At 31.2% G+C, this 21,116-nt stretch overlaps 6 protein-coding genes and 1 long non-coding RNA gene across 9 annotated transcripts; 2 read left to right on the forward strand and 5 right to left on the reverse strand.

Annotated features, from left to right (window-relative positions):
- Positions 1-196: 196 nt before the first annotated feature.
- On the reverse strand, positions 197-6,392 carry Ogdh (oxoglutarate dehydrogenase Nc73EF). Of its 2 annotated transcripts, none has more exons than XM_075732553.1 (9): positions 5,972-6,392; positions 5,018-5,881; positions 4,243-4,369; positions 3,296-3,786; positions 1,835-3,229; positions 1,652-1,777; positions 1,174-1,580; positions 1,006-1,100; positions 197-651 (listed from the first exon to the last, which is right to left on the reverse strand). In XM_075732553.1, exons 2-9 carry the CDS (start codon positions 5,495-5,497, stop codon positions 524-526), a joined length of 3,249 nt encoding a protein of 1,082 aa, XP_075588668.1. In that variant the 5' UTR covers positions 5,498-5,881; positions 5,972-6,392; the 3' UTR covers positions 197-523. The 2 variants fall into 2 exon arrangements, with proteins under 2 accessions (XP_075588668.1, XP_075588669.1); XM_075732554.1 differs by lacking the exon at positions 4,243-4,369 and adding an exon at positions 3,868-3,961 and having other exon boundaries at positions 5,972-6,296.
- Positions 6,393-7,109: 717 nt separating this feature from the next.
- LOC124496928 (eukaryotic translation initiation factor 3 subunit F) lies at positions 7,110-9,006 on the forward strand. Its single transcript, XM_047060495.2, has 2 exons — positions 7,110-8,000; positions 8,603-9,006. Exons 1-2 carry the CDS (start codon positions 7,110-7,112, stop codon positions 8,861-8,863), a joined length of 1,152 nt encoding a protein of 383 aa, XP_046916451.2. The 3' UTR covers positions 8,864-9,006.
- On the reverse strand, positions 8,884-10,216 carry LOC124496926 (lambda-crystallin homolog). Its single transcript, XM_047060493.2, has 2 exons — positions 9,995-10,216; positions 8,884-9,916 (listed from the first exon to the last, which is right to left on the reverse strand). Exons 1-2 carry the CDS (start codon positions 10,021-10,023, stop codon positions 9,007-9,009), a joined length of 939 nt encoding a protein of 312 aa, XP_046916449.1. The 5' UTR covers positions 10,024-10,216; the 3' UTR covers positions 8,884-9,006.
- A 525-nt stretch (positions 10,217-10,741) lies between these two features.
- On the reverse strand, positions 10,742-12,295 carry LOC124496927 (uncharacterized). The gene is made up of 2 exons (XM_047060494.2): positions 11,210-12,295; positions 10,742-11,143 (listed from the first exon to the last, which is right to left on the reverse strand). The coding sequence occupies exons 1-2, from the start codon at positions 11,758-11,760 to the stop codon at positions 10,804-10,806; spliced, it is 891 nt and encodes a 296-aa protein (XP_046916450.2). The 5' UTR covers positions 11,761-12,295; the 3' UTR covers positions 10,742-10,803.
- Positions 12,296-12,783: 488 nt separating this feature from the next.
- Pp2C1 (protein phosphatase 2C) lies at positions 12,784-16,408 on the reverse strand. Its single transcript, XM_075732556.1, has 3 exons — positions 15,295-16,408; positions 14,248-15,237; positions 12,784-14,187 (listed from the first exon to the last, which is right to left on the reverse strand). The coding sequence occupies exons 1-3, from the start codon at positions 15,710-15,712 to the stop codon at positions 13,070-13,072; spliced, it is 2,526 nt and encodes an 841-aa protein (XP_075588671.1). The 5' UTR covers positions 15,713-16,408; the 3' UTR covers positions 12,784-13,069.
- Positions 16,041-18,989, forward strand: LOC142597642 (uncharacterized). 2 transcript variants are annotated; one of them, XR_012832321.1, is made up of 3 exons: positions 16,041-16,962; positions 17,029-17,513; positions 17,569-18,989. It is a non-coding gene; the product is annotated as an uncharacterized LOC142597642 (long non-coding RNA). The 2 variants fall into 2 exon arrangements; XR_012832322.1 differs by having other exon boundaries at positions 16,381-16,958.
- Positions 16,427-18,423, reverse strand: LOC124496925 (pancreatic lipase-related protein 2). Its single transcript, XM_047060492.2, has 5 exons — positions 17,544-18,423; positions 17,221-17,495; positions 17,018-17,156; positions 16,792-16,956; positions 16,427-16,728 (listed from the first exon to the last, which is right to left on the reverse strand). Exons 1-5 carry the CDS (start codon positions 18,386-18,388, stop codon positions 16,599-16,601), a joined length of 1,554 nt encoding a protein of 517 aa, XP_046916448.1. The 5' UTR covers positions 18,389-18,423; the 3' UTR covers positions 16,427-16,598.
- Positions 18,990-21,116: the final 2,127 nt, after the last annotated feature.

The following is a 21,116-nucleotide window of genomic DNA, read 5'->3' on the forward strand; positions in this document are numbered from 1 at the left end:
ACAAACCACCAATATTACCATTACAACAAAACGTGTTATAGATATCTATCTATATTTACCACGTTTATATTTTTTTTGTGATGATGTATCTCATCAGGCTTTAAATAACGGAAACAAAGAACTTTGCGCCTTTTGCTTTACATTACTTTTTCCAATGTATATGATAATGATAATAAAAAAACGATAGAAAACTCAGTTTTTTTTCTCTTTTGCTTTATATTCATTTATTTTGTACAATTAGAATTTGAAAAATTAATCGAGGATGAATGTTTGGCTGTTGCTACACATAAATTCGTGTTTGCTGTTAAGATTGTTGGGATTTCTTGAGAATTTTTTTTCCAAACATTTTAGAGCATTTTATATCAATCAATCAATCAAAATAGAATCACAATTGTTTTTTCTTTCTAAAAAAAAAAAAAAAATTTAAAGTTGACTTTTGTTTTGGAAAAATAAAAATAAAAATTCCATCAAATGAGACCAGTTTTTCAGATCTTCTAATCGCTGTTGTTGTTGTTGTTGTTGTTTATCGTTCCAAGAATTTAAAGAATTTTTTTAGATTATCAAATAAATCGCTAACAGACGATGATGATGATGATGATGATGACGAAGACGACGATGGTAGCTGATTATTATTATTATTATTATCGATACCTAAAATTTTCAATAATGATTTATGATAAATAAGAAGAAAAGTGCAAAGAGTTTTGATTTGAATATAAATTGTGTGTGAAAGTGTGTGAGAAAGAGAAACAAATAAGTAACAATTATATAGATTTAAGGAATTGATAATAAGAATAAGAATAATAATAAAGATAAGAAGAGGAAGAAATAAATAGAATATTTTGTTTGTTTGTTTTCAAGAATCAAGAATCATCAAAAAAAAAATCGCAAAACCATCACCACCTGCACATCATTCATTCATTCACTCATCATTCACCAATCATAAATCAAAACAAAACAAAATCAGCTGTATTATTATTTTTTGTTTTGTTTTTTGTTACAAACCAGCAAATGAATCGGCAAATAATTTTTCAATCTCTTTTTTGTGTATATGTTTATTGCCTGTGGCTGGTGATGCCGATACTGCGCGGCCAGCATAACTAAAATTAATCAATGAAAATGAAAGAGAAAAATTAATGTTTTTTTTTACAAAAATAAAAAATTTTTTCTTACTTAAACTTTTTCGATTCCATATTCAAATGTCTCAATGTTGTCTGTATTAGTGGTTGAACGTAGCTCCAATATCCTTGATTTTTATGTTCTTCTTGTGTCCAGATAAGATCAGCATCTGGATATTTTGATAACTCATCACGTAATAAATCAAAAGGAAATGGACATAATTGTTCCACACGAACAATTGCAACTTTATCGTCAAGACTACGTTGTTGTCGTTCTTTGAGTAATTCATAATAAACTTTACCAGTGCATAAAATGATACGTTTTACACTGGATGGATTCGTACGAATAGGTTCCGTTTCATCGGGTAATAAACGACGAAATTCCGTCTCGGGTAATAATTCATCAAAACTAGATTTACATTGTGGATGTCTTAGCAGCGATTTTGGTGTGAATACAACCAACTATTCAAGAAAAAAAAGAATTCAAAATTATGAAAATGAGTCCAACAAAAAAAAATCTGAAAATTACTTACTGGTTTACGGAACGGTAACGCAATCTGTCTACGTAGTATATGGAACATATTGGCTGGTGTACTACAATTAGCAACAATCATGTTGATATCATGTAATTGTTTCAATGAGAAATATTCATCGATAACCTGGAACGGAATGGAAATTTAAAATCCAAATTCCAAAAAATTCATCATCAAACTTACCGGAAATTCATCTGAATCAACAGCACATAATTGTAGAAATCTTTCTGGACGAGCCGATGAATGTTCTGGGCCCATACCTTCCATACCATGTGGTAAAAGTAAAATAAGACCACTTTGCCGCACCCATTTAGCTTGACCGCTACAAATAAATTGATCAATAATACATTGGGCCGTGTTGTTGAAATCACCAAATTGTGCTTCCCACATTACCAATGCATTTGGATTGGTCATTGAGAAACCAAGTTCAAATCCGAGAACACCATATTCAGATAATGAACTATTACATACAGTATATGGTGCTTGGTCGGCATACAAATGACATAATGGACGATACGTAGATTTATCCATTGTTTGATGATGAAGAACATGATGTCGATGACTAAATGTACCACGTTCAACATCTTGACCACTTAAACGAACATGAATACCTTCTTTCAACAGAGAACCAAATGCTAATGCTTCAGCCAATGCCCAATCCAATTGACGATTTTCAACCATTTCCATACGTGCTTTCAAGATACGTTTTAGACCAGGATGAATTTTAAATGGATCTGGTGGGGGTGTCGAGAATTTTGTACCAATATGACGTAAGGTTTCTTCATCAACACCGGTTGGATCACATTTATGTTCAGAACGAGTACCGAAAAATCCATGCCACGGTGAATCAAGCCAATCCCGGTTATACATTTTAACTTCTTTCTCCGTATTTTTATAAGCTTCGGTCAAGATATTATCATATTTTTCCCATAATTGTTTCACATATTCTTCGGTGACAACATTTTCCGAAATCAATTTCTTGACATATTTATGTACCGCCGGTGTTGTATTACGAATTTTCGTATACATTAATGGCTGTGTAAACTTTGGTTCATCAATTTCATTGTGGCCATTACGACGATAACAAACTAGATCAATGACGACATCTTTTCCGAATTTTGCACGCCATTCTGCTGCTACTTTACTAACATGTACTACGGCTTCAGGATCATCAGCATTAACGTGGAAAATTGGTGCATTCACTACACGTGCAACATCCGTACAATATGGTGATGACCGTGCTTCACGTGGATCAGTAGTGAAACCAATTTGATTATTAACAACAATATGTACCGTGCCATGTGTTGAATAATCGGGTAATTCCGACAAATGAAATGTCTCGTACACTACACCTTGACCAGCAAATGCAGCATCACCATGTAATAATATGCTCATAACTTTTTTGCCTTGTGAATCACCCAAATAAAATTGTTCAGCACGTGTTTTTCCTTGAACCACTGGATCGACAGCTTCCAAATGTGATGGATTAGCCACTAGTGCTAGTTTTATATTACGATTACTTTTACGATTCAAACGTTCATGTGACATTCCAAGATGGTATTTAACATCACCAGAACCCTATAAAATTTCGAAAATTATTTTCTACACTAGATCAAAACTTATAGATACAAGCATCATAAATACCTCATCAGCTGGTTCCAGACTATTGAATTGAGCGAAAATCTGTTCTAATGGTTTACGGCAAACATTTGCCAACACATTTAATCGGCCACGATGAGGCATACCCATCACGATGCTATCGATACCGAGAACAGATGAATTATCAATAACTTCTTTCATTGATGGTATCAATACTTCACAACCTTCTAGACCGAAACGTTTTTCTGATGACCATTTTTTGGCTAAAAATTCTTCAAATTTATGTGAACGTGTCAAACGTGCTAGTAAGGTTTTTTTCTTTTCTTCATTCAAATCCATAATACCAGGTGTTTCAAATTTTTGCCTAATCCATTGACATTGTTCCAGATTATTAATAAACATATACTCGACACCAATATGACGACAATAAACATTTTCTAATCGACGTAATATTTCACGTAATGGTAACACACTTTCATCACCACCAATAAATGTTGTATTCGGCAGTTTGAATAAACGATCCATATCTTTTTCCTCTGTAGACAAAAAAAAAATTAATTAAAATTAATTAACCAAATCAATTAGTCAGGTTATTTTCAGTGAAAAAAATTGAATACCAAATTGATGAACACGAAGCCAAGCACCATCACGATCAAAATTAGTAACATTAATTTCAAGCGGATCAAGCTTAGCAAAATAATGGCCACGAATCTTAATCATTATTTTGTTTTGATTAATTGTCCAAATGCAGATAGTGAAAAAAATGGAAAGGTAAAATCAAGAAAGAAAGATTGTGTTAAGTTTTTTTTCGTTAGTTAGAAAAAGAAAGATCAAGTAATTTGTAAGGTGATGGGGTTAAAAGTAAAAGTTTATCTTGTTGATTGAATTAGGAACAAAAAAAAACACAAGTCGATTCGGGCCTTTTTTGTATTCATTATAAAAATTTTTCACAATCATCAATTTCGGTTTGTGTTGCTGAAGAATTACATTACCTAACTTATATTTTCTAAGTACAACATCTTGTGATAATGGTAAATCATTACCAATTGAACTATGTTTCATTGCAGCATGTTGTTGTATTTCCAATGGATCCAATTGTGCTGTATAATGGCCACGAACCTAATTTTTTTTATCCATTTCATTTCAAATTTTTGAATATCCATTTGGGGGAATTCACAGGGGCATTGTATTTGTGTGTGTGGGTGTTTTGAAAATTTCAATGAAAAAAAAATGATAATAAAGGATTAATAAAACAGACAAAAAAAAGAAAGAGAAAAATAAATATTTGCCATAATTGATAAGATAAAAAAAAACTGAAAAGAACAACAAAGTTTCTTTCTGTTCTGTACCCTATATTTGATGAACTAAATGATGATTATCAGAAAAAAAAACCGATGATTAATGACGTAAAATGATTGACTGACTGACTGACTAAAATTGTTTGATTGTATGTACGTTTTGTACATTTTATTGCTGTTGCTGTTTTTTTTGTTGTTACAATAACTTTCTGGCTACTTTGATGTGTATAATTATCGGGTTTTTTGCCATTTATGATGAATGAAAAAAATTTTTGTCAACCAGCCAAATTAGATAGATCTGACGGAGCAAAAATTTGGCCGGATGAAGAAATACAATGACGATTCAGAAAATAAATTTAGAAAATGATAAAGTCATCATATGACTATGCAGTGTGTGTATGTGTAAATGAAAAAATATTAAGTTTTTTTTCTGGATCAAATTTACATGCATTACAGGTTCCAAACATACCTGATAGGATCGAATAATAGCCTGTACGGATAAATGGTCTTCAATATCACGTAATGAATCCGATGATGTTACTGCTGAACGTATTTCTGCTTGTGTTGTTGGTGTACGTCCACTGGCTGTTGGATACATTGTTGTTCGAGGCATTGCGGGCGATAGATATGCCTGTCCCGGTTCAGCTGTTTCAGATACACGAAAAAATACATCCCAACTTTTATGGACAGAATTTGGATCTTTCATCCATGCTTTATACATTTCTTCCACATAAATTGATGATGATCCATTTAGGAATGGTTCCTGTACAACACGTGTTGCAACAGCTGCTTGTGTTGCAGCAGCAGCCGATTGGGATTTCGGTATTGTAGATGATGTTGGATGTGATTGATTCACAAGAATACCAAAACGGCCATTAATCAATAGACCATTAAGTCCACCATATAAACGATGATGGCCGGATTTTAATGCAAGAGCAGCACGATACATTTTCTTCTTTTTTTCGAATTCAGTAGATCAAAAGATTCGAAAGTGATGGAAATCAAACAAAAAAATGACCAACAAAAACTTGGATAAAAACCAAAATACAGGATGTTTATATAAATAAATAAATCGAAGGAAGCAAAATGTTATCTCATCGGATCTTGTTGTCTTGTTTTGTTTTTTTTTATGAGAGAAAAATAATCAAAAATAAAACCATCAAAAAGTTTGGATGGATGAATGAACGATCAATAAAATTGCAACAATAATCGATTTGATGATGACGGCAAATGGCCAAAAAAAAAAAACAAATCAAAAAAACAGAAAACGGTTCAATTTTTCTCTTTGCTCACTCTATAGTGCCAAACTTGTATATTTTTTTCTCTTTCTTTTCTATTAGATTGATGATTGAAACGACGAAAATAAAAAATGAGAAAAATCAAAAATCTGTCGAATGTTGTACAATATAATTTATAAACTCACCTTGTCTATGTCTTGTGGTGTTTGTTGTAGCACACATCAAAAATTGTACACAAAGTAGATGTAAAATTAATGATGATGATGATCTTGTTCAATGAATGAATTTCAGATGAGAATGAAAATTTTTTTCAAAGAATCGTCATCGTCATCATTGAAATAATGAAAATTATCGCTATACACGAATTACACACACACACGATAGAATTACGGTGACATAGAAAACAAATCGAACATTGAAATTCTACCACCAACCAACCAACATTGAATCATGAAAAACAATAACAAACCGAACGAATGAAACGAAACCGGGCAAACTTGAAAGCAGCTGTAAAATATCGTTATTTTTTTCTTTTCAATATTTTAAGAATGATTTTCTTTTCGTTCTCTTTTTTTTGGCTGTTTTACTGCTGATTTAAACTGAGTCGATGCAAAATACAACAATATATATAAATGTTGATTTGGCGTTTAGAGATCAAAAAGGACGCCTGGATATACTGAAAACTGATGATGATGGTGGTTTGTGGTTGGTTGGTGGTGGTATTGGTGGCAGCAACGAAAAAAGCTTCAACACGAGTTTATGGAATTTAGTTTTTGTAGAAAAAAAGCCAATATTAATAGAATTTATTATTTTTTCAAATTATCAATTCACCGTAGACAATTACCGCGCGTGTTATAACCGATTGATGATCGATGAGCACGCGTAAAAACGTGTTTAATATATTCTCATTCGATCGGCTATTTTAATTCATTTTGTTTCTTCTTGTTTCAATAAATTTTTTTTTTGTACAATTTTTCGTTGTGATTTTTTTTGGAAATTCCTTCGTATTTGCCATAAATTCATCTCTTCCAACAAATTAAGATAATTGAAAATGAGATAAAAATTAATTTTTTAGTCGAAAAAAGATTTTGAAAATGAAAAAATTTTCAATGAAAAAAAAATTATAGTCATTCAAGTGGAAATAGTCCCACGCAACACACGCACACTCACATTCGATTCGATTCGAGCCACACGTTTATCCGGCTTTGTGTCGATCTCTGTTTGTGTGTGTGTGTTTGTGAAGTGAGCACAAAGCTGATTTTTTCCAAATATTTATCGAATTTCTTTTTGTTCAAGAAAAATAATCAAACAACAACAACAAAAATGTCAAATACATCGGTTCGTGTACATCCATTGGTCGTATATAATATTATCGATATTTATGAACGAAGAAATTTGGATGCCAATCGTGTAATTGGTACTTTGCTTGGTTCTGTGGATAAATTGGGCAATGTTGAAATATCAAATTCATTCGTTGTTAAACATCGTGAAGCCAATAATGAAGTTGCTGTTGATTTGGAAGTAGCTAAAGAGCTATATGAATTGCATAAAAAAGTTTTTCCAAGTGAAACTATTGTTGGATGGTTTGCAACCGGTGGTGGTGAAGTCAATGAATATTCCGTTGTCATACATGATTATTATTCACGTGAATGTCAAAATCCTATCCATTTGACTGTGGATCCATCAGCCGATGGTATTTCAGTTAAAGCTTATGTATCAACAATATTTGGTATTCCAGGCAAAAATGTTGGTACAATGTTCACACCGATTGATGATATCAGTATATCGTATTGTTATGAACCAGAATTGATTGGTGTTCGTGCTTGTATGTATGCCGCTGGATTACCATCAGTATCGACGGATTCGAAAGAAATTTTCCTTGCAAATGAATTGGATCAAATCATACAAATGTGTAACAAATGTCAGGATGATATTGCACGTATTGTTAAATTTATCGAAGAGAAAATTCTTTCCGGTACATCAAAAGTATCGATTCCATCGAATACCAATGATATTGGACGGCAATTGATGGCTATGATTGAAAACATTATACCATTTGGTGGTGATGATGACGAGGCATTTAATTCAAATTTGAAAGATTTCCTCATGGTTGTTTACCTGTCGAACTTATCGAAAACACAACTTGGTTTGAATGAAAAAATAAGCCATTTACTTGCAACTGAACGGCCAGCCATTACCGCTGCTGGTCATTCGGTTCCATCGACTTCATCGTAATCTGAATTTGAAATTTTTTTTGAGCTCTGAAACCAACGAATATAGCAGAAGAATCAAGATCAGATTTTTTTTCCTATTCTAATTATTTTTTTTCATATGATTATTTGTATTATAATTTTTGGGAATTTTTTTTCAAAACAAATTTTCAAAAAAAAAATTCTGATTGATTTTTGAATAAAATAAAAAAACTTTTTCGCTAAAGTCTTGATCATCATATTTTTAAAGAAAAAAATTGAGTTTTCATTTGTTTTTTATAATCAAGATTTTAGGGTAACCTGTAAAATATGGAACATTCTATATGAACGATCCATTGGAATTCAGCCCACAATTTTTTTCATTGTTTTATTTTTTTTTCATTTCATTTTCATTCCTCATTTTCCGTTCATAATTTTCTAAAAGACGACGTCGACGAAGAAAATAATGGATAGTAAAGAAGATATTAAATCGACAGTCGCTGATAGTAATTCTCAAACTGCAGCGATGGCTGATAAAAATCTAAATGATAGCTTTAAATCGGTAAATACAAAATTTACACAAAAAAAATGAAATTCAATTAAATTTTAAAATTTTCTCCATACAAGGTACAAGTGTTGCTACAAACAATGCAAGATAAATTCCAAGCAATGAGCGATGAAATCGTTCATCGTATAGATGAAATGGGGCATCGTATTAATGATCTTGAACAGAATATTAGTGATCTGATGCAACAAGCCGATATGAATGAAAATTCAAATGAAATGTCATCAACATCGGATTCACAACAACAACAACAACAACAACAGCAACAGTCAAAATCACAAACAATGGATGTTGGTAAACAGGACCAACAAATTGATGAGTGAAATAAACATTACATCAATAATAATCATCGTCATCATAGAATTTATTTGGAACATAAATTCCAGAATAAAATCAAAACATTCACATTTGATTAATTAATTTTCAATAAATCATTGACTTTTTTTTGCTTCATGTTTCAGAAAAATCATTTGTTTGCTTTCTGTTTAAGTGTTGCCAATTCAACCAGACGTTCATCGCGCCATTTACGGCGTTGATCCAATCGATCAATTGGAATTGCCTGGGCCATTTCTTTGACAATCAAATCGGCTGTTGGACCTCCCATTTGTGGTACTGGACCAAACGTCATGCTAACATCATGGATACCTTTCGAATATTTATCGAAATATTCACGCATACCATTAGCATTCAAATGAGCAGTTTCCCATGGTCCCATGAATGCATAACGCATACCCAAACCGTGTGCCATTACTTTATCCACATCTTGGACGCTAATAACATCCGATTCAATCAGACGATAACATTCATTCAAAATTGCATACTGGATGCGATTAACAATGAAACCTTCGATTTCTTTTTTCAAAGTAACGGGTTTTTGGCCAACTTTTTCCAATAATGCGCGTGTTCGATCAATAACCGCAGGATTGGTCCATTTTGATGGAACTATTTCCACCAACGGTACAAAATAAGGTGGATTCACTGGATGTCCGACAATCATTTGACCATTATGTTTCAATCCTTCGAACAGTTTGGATGGCAAAAAACAACTTGTAGAACTACAAAGCACAACATTATCCGAGCAAATTTGATCAATTTCATGAAAAACTTTTCGTTTCAATTGCAAATCTTCGAAAACACATTCCTGGACGTGGACAGCACCATCCAAACATTCAGCAATTGTGCGTGCTTTATGAACATGGGACAATTGTTCCGATGCTGAAAGATTTCCTCGAAGACATTTATCTTGTTCCAATTTTCGTATTTTTTCATTGATCCCTTTTATTGCTTCATTAACTTGTTCTTCTTTAATATCATAAAGATGAACATCAAAACCATGGGCAATGAATATCATTGTCCAGCTACGACCAATAAGGCCACTATAACCGTCAAACAAACAAAAAAAAACGAAAAGAAATTGAATCAATTTTAAGAAGAAAAAGAAAAAAAAATCTTACCTTCCGACGATACCAATTTTGGGCGACATAATCGTTTGTGTTTCAAATTTTGGTTTGGTTTATTTTCTTCAAATCAAATCCGATTCGAGTGATTTTGTGTGTTGAATACAATTCGATCGAATGTTCACAGTATTTATGTGCGTGTGTGTTTTGTCCACAAACGTGAGATTTGAATGTTAATGAAAAAAAAACTAACGAAAAAAATCATTGTGACAAACATCATCATCAAACGGTGATAATCATGATGATGACAACAGAAAAAAAACTAGATTAGATTGTCAACAACAAACAAAAAAAAATTAAGCATCAGAGTAAATTTTGTTTTTGTTCTGGTTCAAAATCCAAATCAATAAAAAAAACGATCAATCAATTGGTTTCATTATTAATGATGATGATGATGATGTTGTCAACTGTCCAATGTTTTTTTTTTGCTGTTGTTTTTGTTGTTATTTGTGTCTGTTTTGTTCATTGTATCATGTCATGATGATGATATTTTTGAATTATGCCAATGAAAAAAAGAGAGAATCGAATCTAAAATTAAACAACATGACAAACAAACAATTTTTTTCTGTGTTTTTCAATCAAAGACTATTTTTGCCACAAACCATAACCATAACAACAACAAATTGCTTATCATCTGTGAAAAATAAGATTTGGATTTTTTTTTGTCCTCTTCATTGATGATAATTCAGTTTTTTTTTTGTCAACGGTTGATGAACTTTTTTTTTATCAAGAAAATGTAAAAAATTTTTGATTGAATTTAATCAATTTAATTTTAATAATCGTCATCATCATCATCATCATCAATTTTATCCAATAATTGAATCAGGATCAACAAATGAATCAAGTAAATCAATTAAAACAAACATTGGTGTTTTGAATCGTAATGCCTTTTGTCGTCGTGTAATTGGATCCAATGAATTTTTTCCATTCAATTTTAATGTTGTTGAATTAAATTTAGAATTTTGTTTAAATTTCAATGGTTTTTTCGTATCACATGCATCCGTTACATGAGTGTATTCACCACAAACTGTTTGTATATCACTGGAAATATTCGTTATGAAATCCAAAATGGTTTCACGATTTTTACGGCTACATTCATATTTTTCAATCAGATCATCGAAACAAAGATAAGCATCAGCTGTTAAGCTACGAAATGATGATGGTGGTAAGTAAATTTTAAGAAAAAAATTTGAAAATTTTTTTAAAACTCACCAACAACCATGAATAATTTTATCTTTATCCACTTCTAGATCCGGTATCCGAGAGAAATCTTTCAGCCAATTATCCAAACAAATAGTTTCGGTTCGTAAATGACGATTAATACATGGTGCAATTTTCAACAATGATGATAATCGTTTCGAACGTTTTGTACAATAATTACGCATCTGACGATTAACGGTGTAGAAAATAATTTTGGCATATTGAACCACCTCTTTTGTGAAACATCGTGTCATAAATGATTCAATTGTTTTCGAAACATTACGTATTTCACGACAAAATGGACGTAGTTCAGCATAATTTGTTGGAAAATATGGTGCATTTGGCCCTGGAGCATAGAATTTTGCTGCAATTTGATCCACACGTCGTTGATCAGCCTCTGAACAACCTGGTTTTTTCGTTAAAAGGTAACGTGATGTTTCTACTGTTGTTATTGTTCCATAACATATGATTATTATCATAATCCCAATAATCGATTGAATCAATGAATTAGTCCTTGGTAATCGTTGTATCATCATCATCATCATCATCATCATCATAGTCATTGAGAAAAAAGGAAACGATAATGTCAGATTAATGTTGAATATGCCGACAAATGATTGAATGATTTTTATGGAATGACAAATGAGAATGATGAAAACAACGAAACTAAACGAAACACGATACAACCAACGACTACTGATAGATATTGATCATCGTGATGATGACGATGATGGCCATGATCAAAGGATCAAACAACAAAAACAACAATGACGACGACAACGCCGATGATGTTGTGGATGATGGAGATGATGACATTGTGTTCAAACAAAACCATCCGCTTTGGTACATTCTCAGAGAACTAATATCTTTTAATTTATTGCAAATAATTTTTTTTATTCGCTTCTAAAATCTGTGAAAAATAATTCAAAATTTTCTTTTCTATTGCAATAATCATCATCGATGGCTATAAATAATATATATGGATAATGACCATGATGACCACCATTACCAGCAAAAAAAAACTGAAGAAGAAAATAACAACAAAGATTCTTCAATTCAGAATTTTTTAAAAATGATGATTATTGATTTTTGTTTTTTTTTGAAAAACAGGTTTTTTTCAAGTATATGTGTGTGTGTTTTTTTTCAATAAAAAATTTTCCTGTGTTTTTAAACCCTTGATTGATTAAAATTCGAGATTGATAAATCAATTCATCTGATTATGACAATTTCATTCATTCAGCGAGAAAAACCGTCCTGTATATCTTGATAATAATAATAAGTGGTGGCTAATTAAAAATTAATCAATTCAAATTTTATTCAAATTTTTTCTTCTCATCAACAAGATTTATCCAGTGACGATGAACATGTGTGTTTTATATTTATGGATCAATAAAACAGTGACGAATCCAATTATTTCAAAGTTTTTGAATACATTACCAAAATTGAATTAGAATCATCATCAATGATTTATTGTCGTTACTAAATTATAAAATGGAATCTTTTCATTTCATTTTTTCTAAATTTTTGACAAAAAAAAAATAACAAAATTCCCCAGAAACAACAATAAATTTGAAATTGATAAAAAGTTTCTTTTTATTTTATTTAATTCAATTTAAAATTTATTTAATTTATTATTAAGTAGATAATTAAAGATTACGTAAGTAGACAATTGTATTTAATGGTGTAGTAATGCAATGAACATATTGAGAATTATTATAAATTTGAAAAAGAGAGATACATTCCTAAAAAGAAGGAAAAAATGATGAAAATCATTTTGTTTTTCAACAAAAACAAATCAATTATGGTGGGATAAAATTTCGGTTATCACCCTCTTCCAATTACCCGATTATAAAATTCAATTGTTATTATCGATTATTCATTAGTGGATGCTATCAGTGGTTGATGATGATTTAGATGATGAATTAAATGACCTGATGATGATGTTCGATGATGATGATGATCAATAAATAAATCTTCATATTTTCCTTCTTCTTCTTCTTCAATTTGATTAACTTGATGACAATGAGATGTAAGAAGAATAAATTTCTTTTTCTCTTCTTCTTCCTCTTGGATTCTATTTTCATTAACAACATTTGTAGATGGTAATTTAATATTTTCTAAATTTGAAATATTATTTTGTACACGTCGTCGTTTAGTGGTCAGTTTATCTTCTTGTTCATTAACATCATCAATTTCGATACTGAGATCTATTGAAACTAAATTATCACTGCAATGATTATGATCATTATTTATGGAAGAATCGAACAACAAATTATTCTTCATATTATCTGACGATGGTGAAGATATGGAAGATGTTTTTCTTTTAAATGAATTTGCTGTTGTTGTTTTCGATTCAACATTATTATTATCATTAAATTGATTAGACGAGCAACTATTTTGACCATTACGATTAATCGATGTAGATAAATTTTCAATTGAATTGATTAAATTAATTTTAGACACAACCATCATATCATTCAATAATGGTGACGCAGGTGATGACGATGTAATGATATTTGATGATATTGGTGATGAGATCATGTGTTTCGATATGTTATTATTAGCCATTACTTCATTGTTTGCTGTTGTTGTTTGGCTTTGTACTATCAATTTATTGTTCAATGAATGATGTCGATGAAAATCATTAATTTGAAATGAATAATTAAAATTGATACGAAAATAAACATTTGTTGCCAATCTTTGTGGTGAATTCATTAATTGTTGTAGATGATTCGTTGATTGTGCGTTTATAATTGGATTCATTGTTAATGACACGATTGGATTATTTTTATCATCATTATCAGTATCAGATGTAATTGTAGTTACTTGTATTGAAGACATTTGTTCCAAATCAATAAGCTCAGAATAATGATGATTTTTGGACGGTAAATTATCATTATTGGTGTTTGTTGTGGTGTTGAACATTGTTAATCGATTCAATAATTGATCAACAATTGATTCAATTTCTTCTTCATCTTCTGGTTTTATTCCTATAAAATAAGCAATTTAAAAAAAAAAAATTCAAATAACAAAAATCAATCATCACTTACCAAGATATTTTTCATCCGTTTGTTGACTATCAAAACAATCAAATGAATGAATTGTATCACCAATCATTGATGATTGTAATGATGATGGTGATAATGGTGATATTGTCGTCGTTGTCATTGTTGATTCTGATGATGATGATGATCCAAATGAATCATCGGAATTTAAATCAAATTCATATTGATCAAAGATTTGTTTATTATGATGATTACCCTGTTGTTGTTGATTAGTAATATTATTATTATCAAACATAACAACCAATACTGTTGTATTATCTGTACGTGCTGTCATCCAACGATCAATACATGCAGCAAATAATTCTAATGAATGTGATCTACCTGGATCATGAATGATTCGCTTGTTATGATGATCCATAATACTGTCAATAAGATGATGAACATAATCGTCATCGTCATGGCCATCGACATTAGTTTCTTGACGATCAAATGCGGTAACATTAATTTCTTCAAAATCTTGTACAACTTTTATCGCACGTTTATGATTAATCATATTCCATAGGCCATCAGATGCTAAAATTAAACATTTATCAGTCATCATATCCATTGGGATACATTTTACATCTGGTTCAGGTGATACGATAAATCGATTTAATCGTCGATTCAATGACCAAAGATCACCTAACGATCTTGCTACTGATAAAAATGGTATCAAATCATATACAATTTGAATGGTTGAATCATCAGAACGAATTATACGTCTTGGACGATTCCAAACAACACGACCTATTCCGGATTTATTCATAACTTGTCCACCGGCAGCTTCAATACGTTTTAATTCACGTGGTGATTCTGGTTTATGATCACGTGTCATTGGACATGCTTGCCAACGTGTAGAATTTTTCAATTTACGTCCTAGAACAATACGTGAATCACCAACATGACCTGTATAATATTTTCCATTCATAATGAATAATACTGATGCTGTTGTACCAGATGTTGATGGAAGACCCGATGTTGTTCGTGGCCATTTTTCTAAAAAAACAAAATTTTTATTAGTGGAATTCAAAAAATTGACGAAAAATCACTCACCAACTTCACGCATCATTTCTTTTTGTGTTCGAACAAAACCTTTATGGATAGCTAGACAAACTTGATCATCATCATCGGACCAGAATTTTCGCTGTCGTACAATATTATGACATAAATTTTGTCGTGAATAACGTGCAGCCTGATCGCCACCATGACCATCGAATATACCAAGAAATGCAAATGATTTATGAAATACATTTGATTCTTGATGATCATTACCATTCTTGATTGTTGTTGTTAATGTTGGTGGTTCATAATGAATTATAACAAATTCATCTTCCATATATTTACGGCTACCTTGATGTGATGAAACCGATATTCTTAATCGAAGATTATTCGATGATTCAAATTGTTGTTGTTGGTGGTAATGGTGACTTGATTCTTCATCGTGAAGTTTCATAATGATGTTACAGACCATTTACCGGATGATCAAGGACGGATCAATCAAATTAAAAAATAAAAAATTTAACTTTTTTTTTTGAACACGACGTGTGTTTTATAGATAAACACATAAAAAATGACCCCCTCTTATTAATGACTGGTCATTATCACGAATTAAAAACGAGTAATTTTCGATAAAATATTGATTCAAATTCTGACTCAGATTCGAATGAGTGAGATGATTTACAATTCACACAGTATGACGATATTGTGTGAGTGAATTGTAAATGTGTGTGCGATGATTAATGATGATGATGATTATTGTAATCGAATCGAATTAATCAATCAATTTAAAAAAAACTTATGACTTGACAAAAAAAAACTACTGTAAATTTTCTGGCCAACAAAGATATCGTGACAATGACAATGACCGATAAGATGATGATAAAAAAAATTTGAAATTTGTTGATGATTGGATGATGATAATACTTTTTTCCGTTTGTTTTTTTTTTGTGAAAATTTTTCAAAATTTTGCCCAAATCCAAATCATCATCATTTCATCGTTTCATTGACATCTTGCATAATCACACACACACACACAGACAGAAAAATATCGAATGTTTTTTTTTTGTCATCATCATTCTTCGAATACAATACACGCTCACACAACGAACAACGAACAAGAACAGAAACGCACACCAGATCAGATAGACAAAGAATACGAAAAAAGGCGCGTCATTGTGCCTCTTCCTTTATGTGTGTGTATTGGTTTTTGTTTTTGTGTCAATTTTATTTACAATCATTTCAGATAGATGGTAGTACTGTTTTCCATGATTGAATTATTCCAAATGTGCTGCCATCTTGTGTTTTTGTTTTTATTTTTAATTTTTTTCATTTTTAAAATTTTTAAATTATTCATTGATTCATTGATTATCGATCGATTGAAATGATATCCATTCATCATTCACAATTCCATCCATTTCCTCTGTCATCGACGACGGTGATGCCGATGATGGTATTAATCGTATCATTTTCGGTGTTGGCCATTCACAACTATATCATCAGATGGTCAAATGTCAAAAAAGAGGAATATGGTGATTAGACCAAACTACAAACCTTTTACAAGATAAACTTGTGATAGTAATACTATTGATAAACATTCTGGTTTTTTTAATCCACAAGAAACGTTCCCATCGTATTTCGAGATTATTTTTCAATTGTTCCAAATCGCTATATAGAGCGATGGCTCGACTTTTACCCACATCTGCACAAGGTTCTGACCTGTAAGTAAGTGTGAGATGAAATGAATCAGATGAATCAATGAAATTTCTAATTTTCATACCATGTAATTAGATCCAAAACTTCATAACGATCATTTTCTGGATTCCTTACACGAATCGTTACACGTCGCAAAATTGGATCCATACCAGAAAATTGATTTGTATCATATTTCATATCGAATTTGATTAGATATTGATAACCTAACAAAATGAAAATATAAAAATTTTCCAGAAAATTTCTCATTAGATATCAGATGATAATTACGGAAAAATTGCTTTTCATTAGCTGTAATCATATAATAACGACGGCCAACAGTAATTTGATTCAATGAATTATCAACAACGGCGACAGATTGATTAATCGGTGCTAATCGTACACAACTGAATGGATCACGATTACAATCATAAACACATTGGCCTTGTACGAATGATTCCCATGAATCACAATCATAACCAATGGCTGGTATTCTAGCACCGGACACAGCTTCAATCATCAGCCATATGGCACGACGATGATGACAAGAATCAAATGTCAAGTCACTAATGGAAAAAGAAAAGGTAAATTGAATTATCTCGAATTTCACTTACTTTTCAATTTCTTTCGGACAACCAGGTTGATGATGTGCATCATTCATATACAGATCAACGTGGCCACAAGTATCCATCATGCCTGATGAAAATCCCGGTATAATCGTTCCACCATTCGTATGAATGTTGAAAACAAATCTGGCATCTGTATGCCACAGCCGGGAATTAGGATCTGGATGATTTTTAAAAAATGGTCCAGCTGGATCCAAACCATAAATACGACCGATTGAGCCATTTAGATATTTCCCTGCATAACCAGCAATATGTGCACCTAATGAATGTCCAACCAGTGTGAATGATTCATACGATGAAGAATTTACATTGGTCGTCGTATGGTTAGTATCAAATTGATTCACAAGTTTTTCAACAAGTTTTCCCACCATAATGCCAACAACACGTATGTTGGCAACAGCAAGTGAATATGAAATACCAGATTCTGATCGTCGTGATTCGACAATAAAAACATTGAAATCATCCAAATCAAGTAGCGTGTCTTTAAAGATATTCATCCATGGTTTAAGACTATGATGATTGAAACCATGCATCAGAATCCATGTTGGTTTTCTTGGATCAAAAAAAACAGGAAATTGTTGTGAATCTTCGTCATAAGCGAATTTTACTGGTTCATAACGATTTCGTCTGGTATGAAGCAAAAATAATGGACCAATTTCTTCTGGAGATTCAGGCAATAAAACAATTGGTCGATATATTGGATGTTTGAAATCTTTACTTGTAAATGTACCGATTCCAGGATATGTTATATTACTGATTCCATTAATCAAACGTGAACCTAACACAAAAAGAATGAAGGATAATGTTGTTGTGGCAGTAATTTCTGGTTTCATGATTATAGGAATTTTTTTTTTTGGTATTTGTTTGTAATCTTAGTGCACACATCGCTGATTCAAATGTTTTTATACAATCTCCACGAAACCATGACATCAATTTGCCATCGATTTTTTTTATTGAAAAACAACGAAAAATCACCTTCATCATTATCAATGTAATTGATCAATTTCCGTTAATGATGATCATCAATCTATATGGATTTGGATATGGATCAAGGATTCATCAACCAACCATCAAGTTCAACGATTAGAAAAAAAATCAAAAATTTATTTTTTCTGGTCTAAAATTCTGGTCTAAATTATATTCTCACAGGAACATGAAATGAAAATGACTACAACCGAATGAACGAATGAATGAAAAATTTCGACGATTTTTATTCATGATAAGCGATGACGAAAACGAAAAAAAAAATTCATAATAGATGAACTACGCCCAATGCAGAGAAACGACGGCACCCATCCGGTTATTATTATTCATCCTCTCATGTCTGCATTACCTGGCGCCACATTTGATTATTCTTTTCATTTTTGTTTGTCAGACTAGACAATCCGATAATAAATATAAATAAAATGTAACCATTCCAACCAAAAAAAAAAATGTACTGCAAAATCATTAAAATTGGTAGACGAGCACGTCGATTATACGTTTTTGTTGTTGTTGTCGTCGTTTTCTCTTCTCGGTTCTTGAGGCGGGTTAAATAACCAAATGCTAATAATAACCATATAAAGACAACTATAGAATTACTTTTGGGCAATAAACGATTACCCAATTTTTTTTTCTTGTTTTATTTCACGGTAATTCAAATTCGGAATTTCATTTTCACGGAAATTTATTTTTATAGATAGAGGCCATATAAATGAATTAGGATTTTTTTTTTTTGGAATTCTGAAACCAGGTCATCATCATCATCATCATCATCTGCGGAAGTGAGAAAAACAATTGTGTAATTCTGATGAATCGATTTCGAATGAAAATTCTTTGCCAAACGAAAAGAATTGTATGATCTAAAAACACAGAGAAAAAAAACACTGTCAACAACATTCTTCAGTGGTGGATAATAATTACCTTGTAAAATTCAAAGAATTGTTTTCGATAGACACTGTTTCCAATTATAGAAACCAACCGCCCATTTATCCATTGTTGTTGATCATTATCATCAACACTCAGTCAGTCAGCCATCTCAAGTTGAATAAGAAAAACAAAATTCTTTAAGAAATCAAGTTGTGGATTTGTCGTGCATCATAGAATGTGTCAAGCAGCAAACAAAAAAAAATCCTGTTTGAAATTCTTTTATTTTTTTCCCTGTAAACTTTTCTTCTTTTGTTTTGTTTTGTTGTCAGGAAAATTTTCTCATTTAATAAAAAATGTTTATTTTCGTTGGAAATTAAGTAATTATGTTCATCATGTTTTTTTTCGATTCAAACACCTTCTTCGAAATGGCCATGAAATAATGATGATGAATAGAAATGGAGAAAATTTAATTGAAAAAGATTTCAATAAACGATTGGCAATCGAATAGACAGTCGACAATAGTTGTTACAGACGATAGTGGTAGTTGTTTTATTCCGCTTCTCAAGTGCAATGGATTTTCGGTATGATTAATTAAGTGTTTGTGTCTGTGTGTTTCATTCTTTATATTTTTTTTCCAGCGAAAAAAATGTTTTCCATGGAATTTTTTCTTCTTTGAAATTTGTTGCTGTCTGTTGTCGTTTTTTTTTATTAAAAAAAAATCAATTAACACTATTCTAGCTGATTGAATTTGTTTTTCCTAAATCTTCTTTTCTAATAACTGTTGGCGCCAATCTGCTTGTTTTTTTTTTGCTTTGAATGTAAATGGATATTTTGTCATCAAATGTCATATTTGTATTTATCAATCAATCAATTTGTGTCGATCTTAAATGTATTGATCGACAAACAAAAGCCGAAATGGGAAAAAAATACTCGGCATCACGTTTGAGAAATAAAAATCTAGGTCAATCGGTCATTACGAATTTTATTTTTTTTCTGTGGGGGGAGGGAGTAATGAAAAAGTAGAACAAATGAATCTTTTGTCAATGAAAGGATTAACATTGTGCCAGACAAAGAATAATTTATTCTGTCAACATCAGAACAAAGAACAAAGAATTAGAATTCATCAAAAAAAATAGGAAATATTTTCGGAAGCCAAATGTAGCTCCAATACAATCAATTATCATCATTGGAAAAACAAACACACACAGACTTATTGATTTTAAATTACATCGATACACAATGAATGATTACTTTTTCCTATTCATTATGCTGTTTATATAAATCGAGAATGAGAGTGAGAAAAAAAAAGAAATAAAAGGGTTAAATATGAAGAAAGAGAAAAAACAAACAAACATCCCATTATGATCGATTGATTGGTCGATCAATATATTGATTGATTTATGATTGTTTGGTTGCTGATTACAATTTTTTGTTTATTTTGTTTCGATTTGTCATCATCATCAACATTTAATTTGATTCAATTCAAAAAAGTAGGAAATAAATCAACAACTTGATCAAGACAGACGACAGAAAACGAAATTTAAATACAAAAATTCCGTCTCGGGTAATTTGGTTTTCTCAAAGAAACTTTTACTTTTGTACATTTTGTACATCCATTCATTCATCAATGGAGAAAAGATTAAATTATGAACATCATCATCATCATCAACAATAACAACAACCAGCATAAAGACCTTGAGCTAGAAAGATTGA

The sequence above is a fragment of the Dermatophagoides farinae genome, chromosome 7, assembly GCF_024713945.1.
Source record: "Dermatophagoides farinae isolate YC_2012a chromosome 7, ASM2471394v1, whole genome shotgun sequence".
In the NCBI taxonomy this organism is placed as follows: Eukaryota; Metazoa; Arthropoda; class Arachnida; order Sarcoptiformes; family Pyroglyphidae; genus Dermatophagoides; species Dermatophagoides farinae.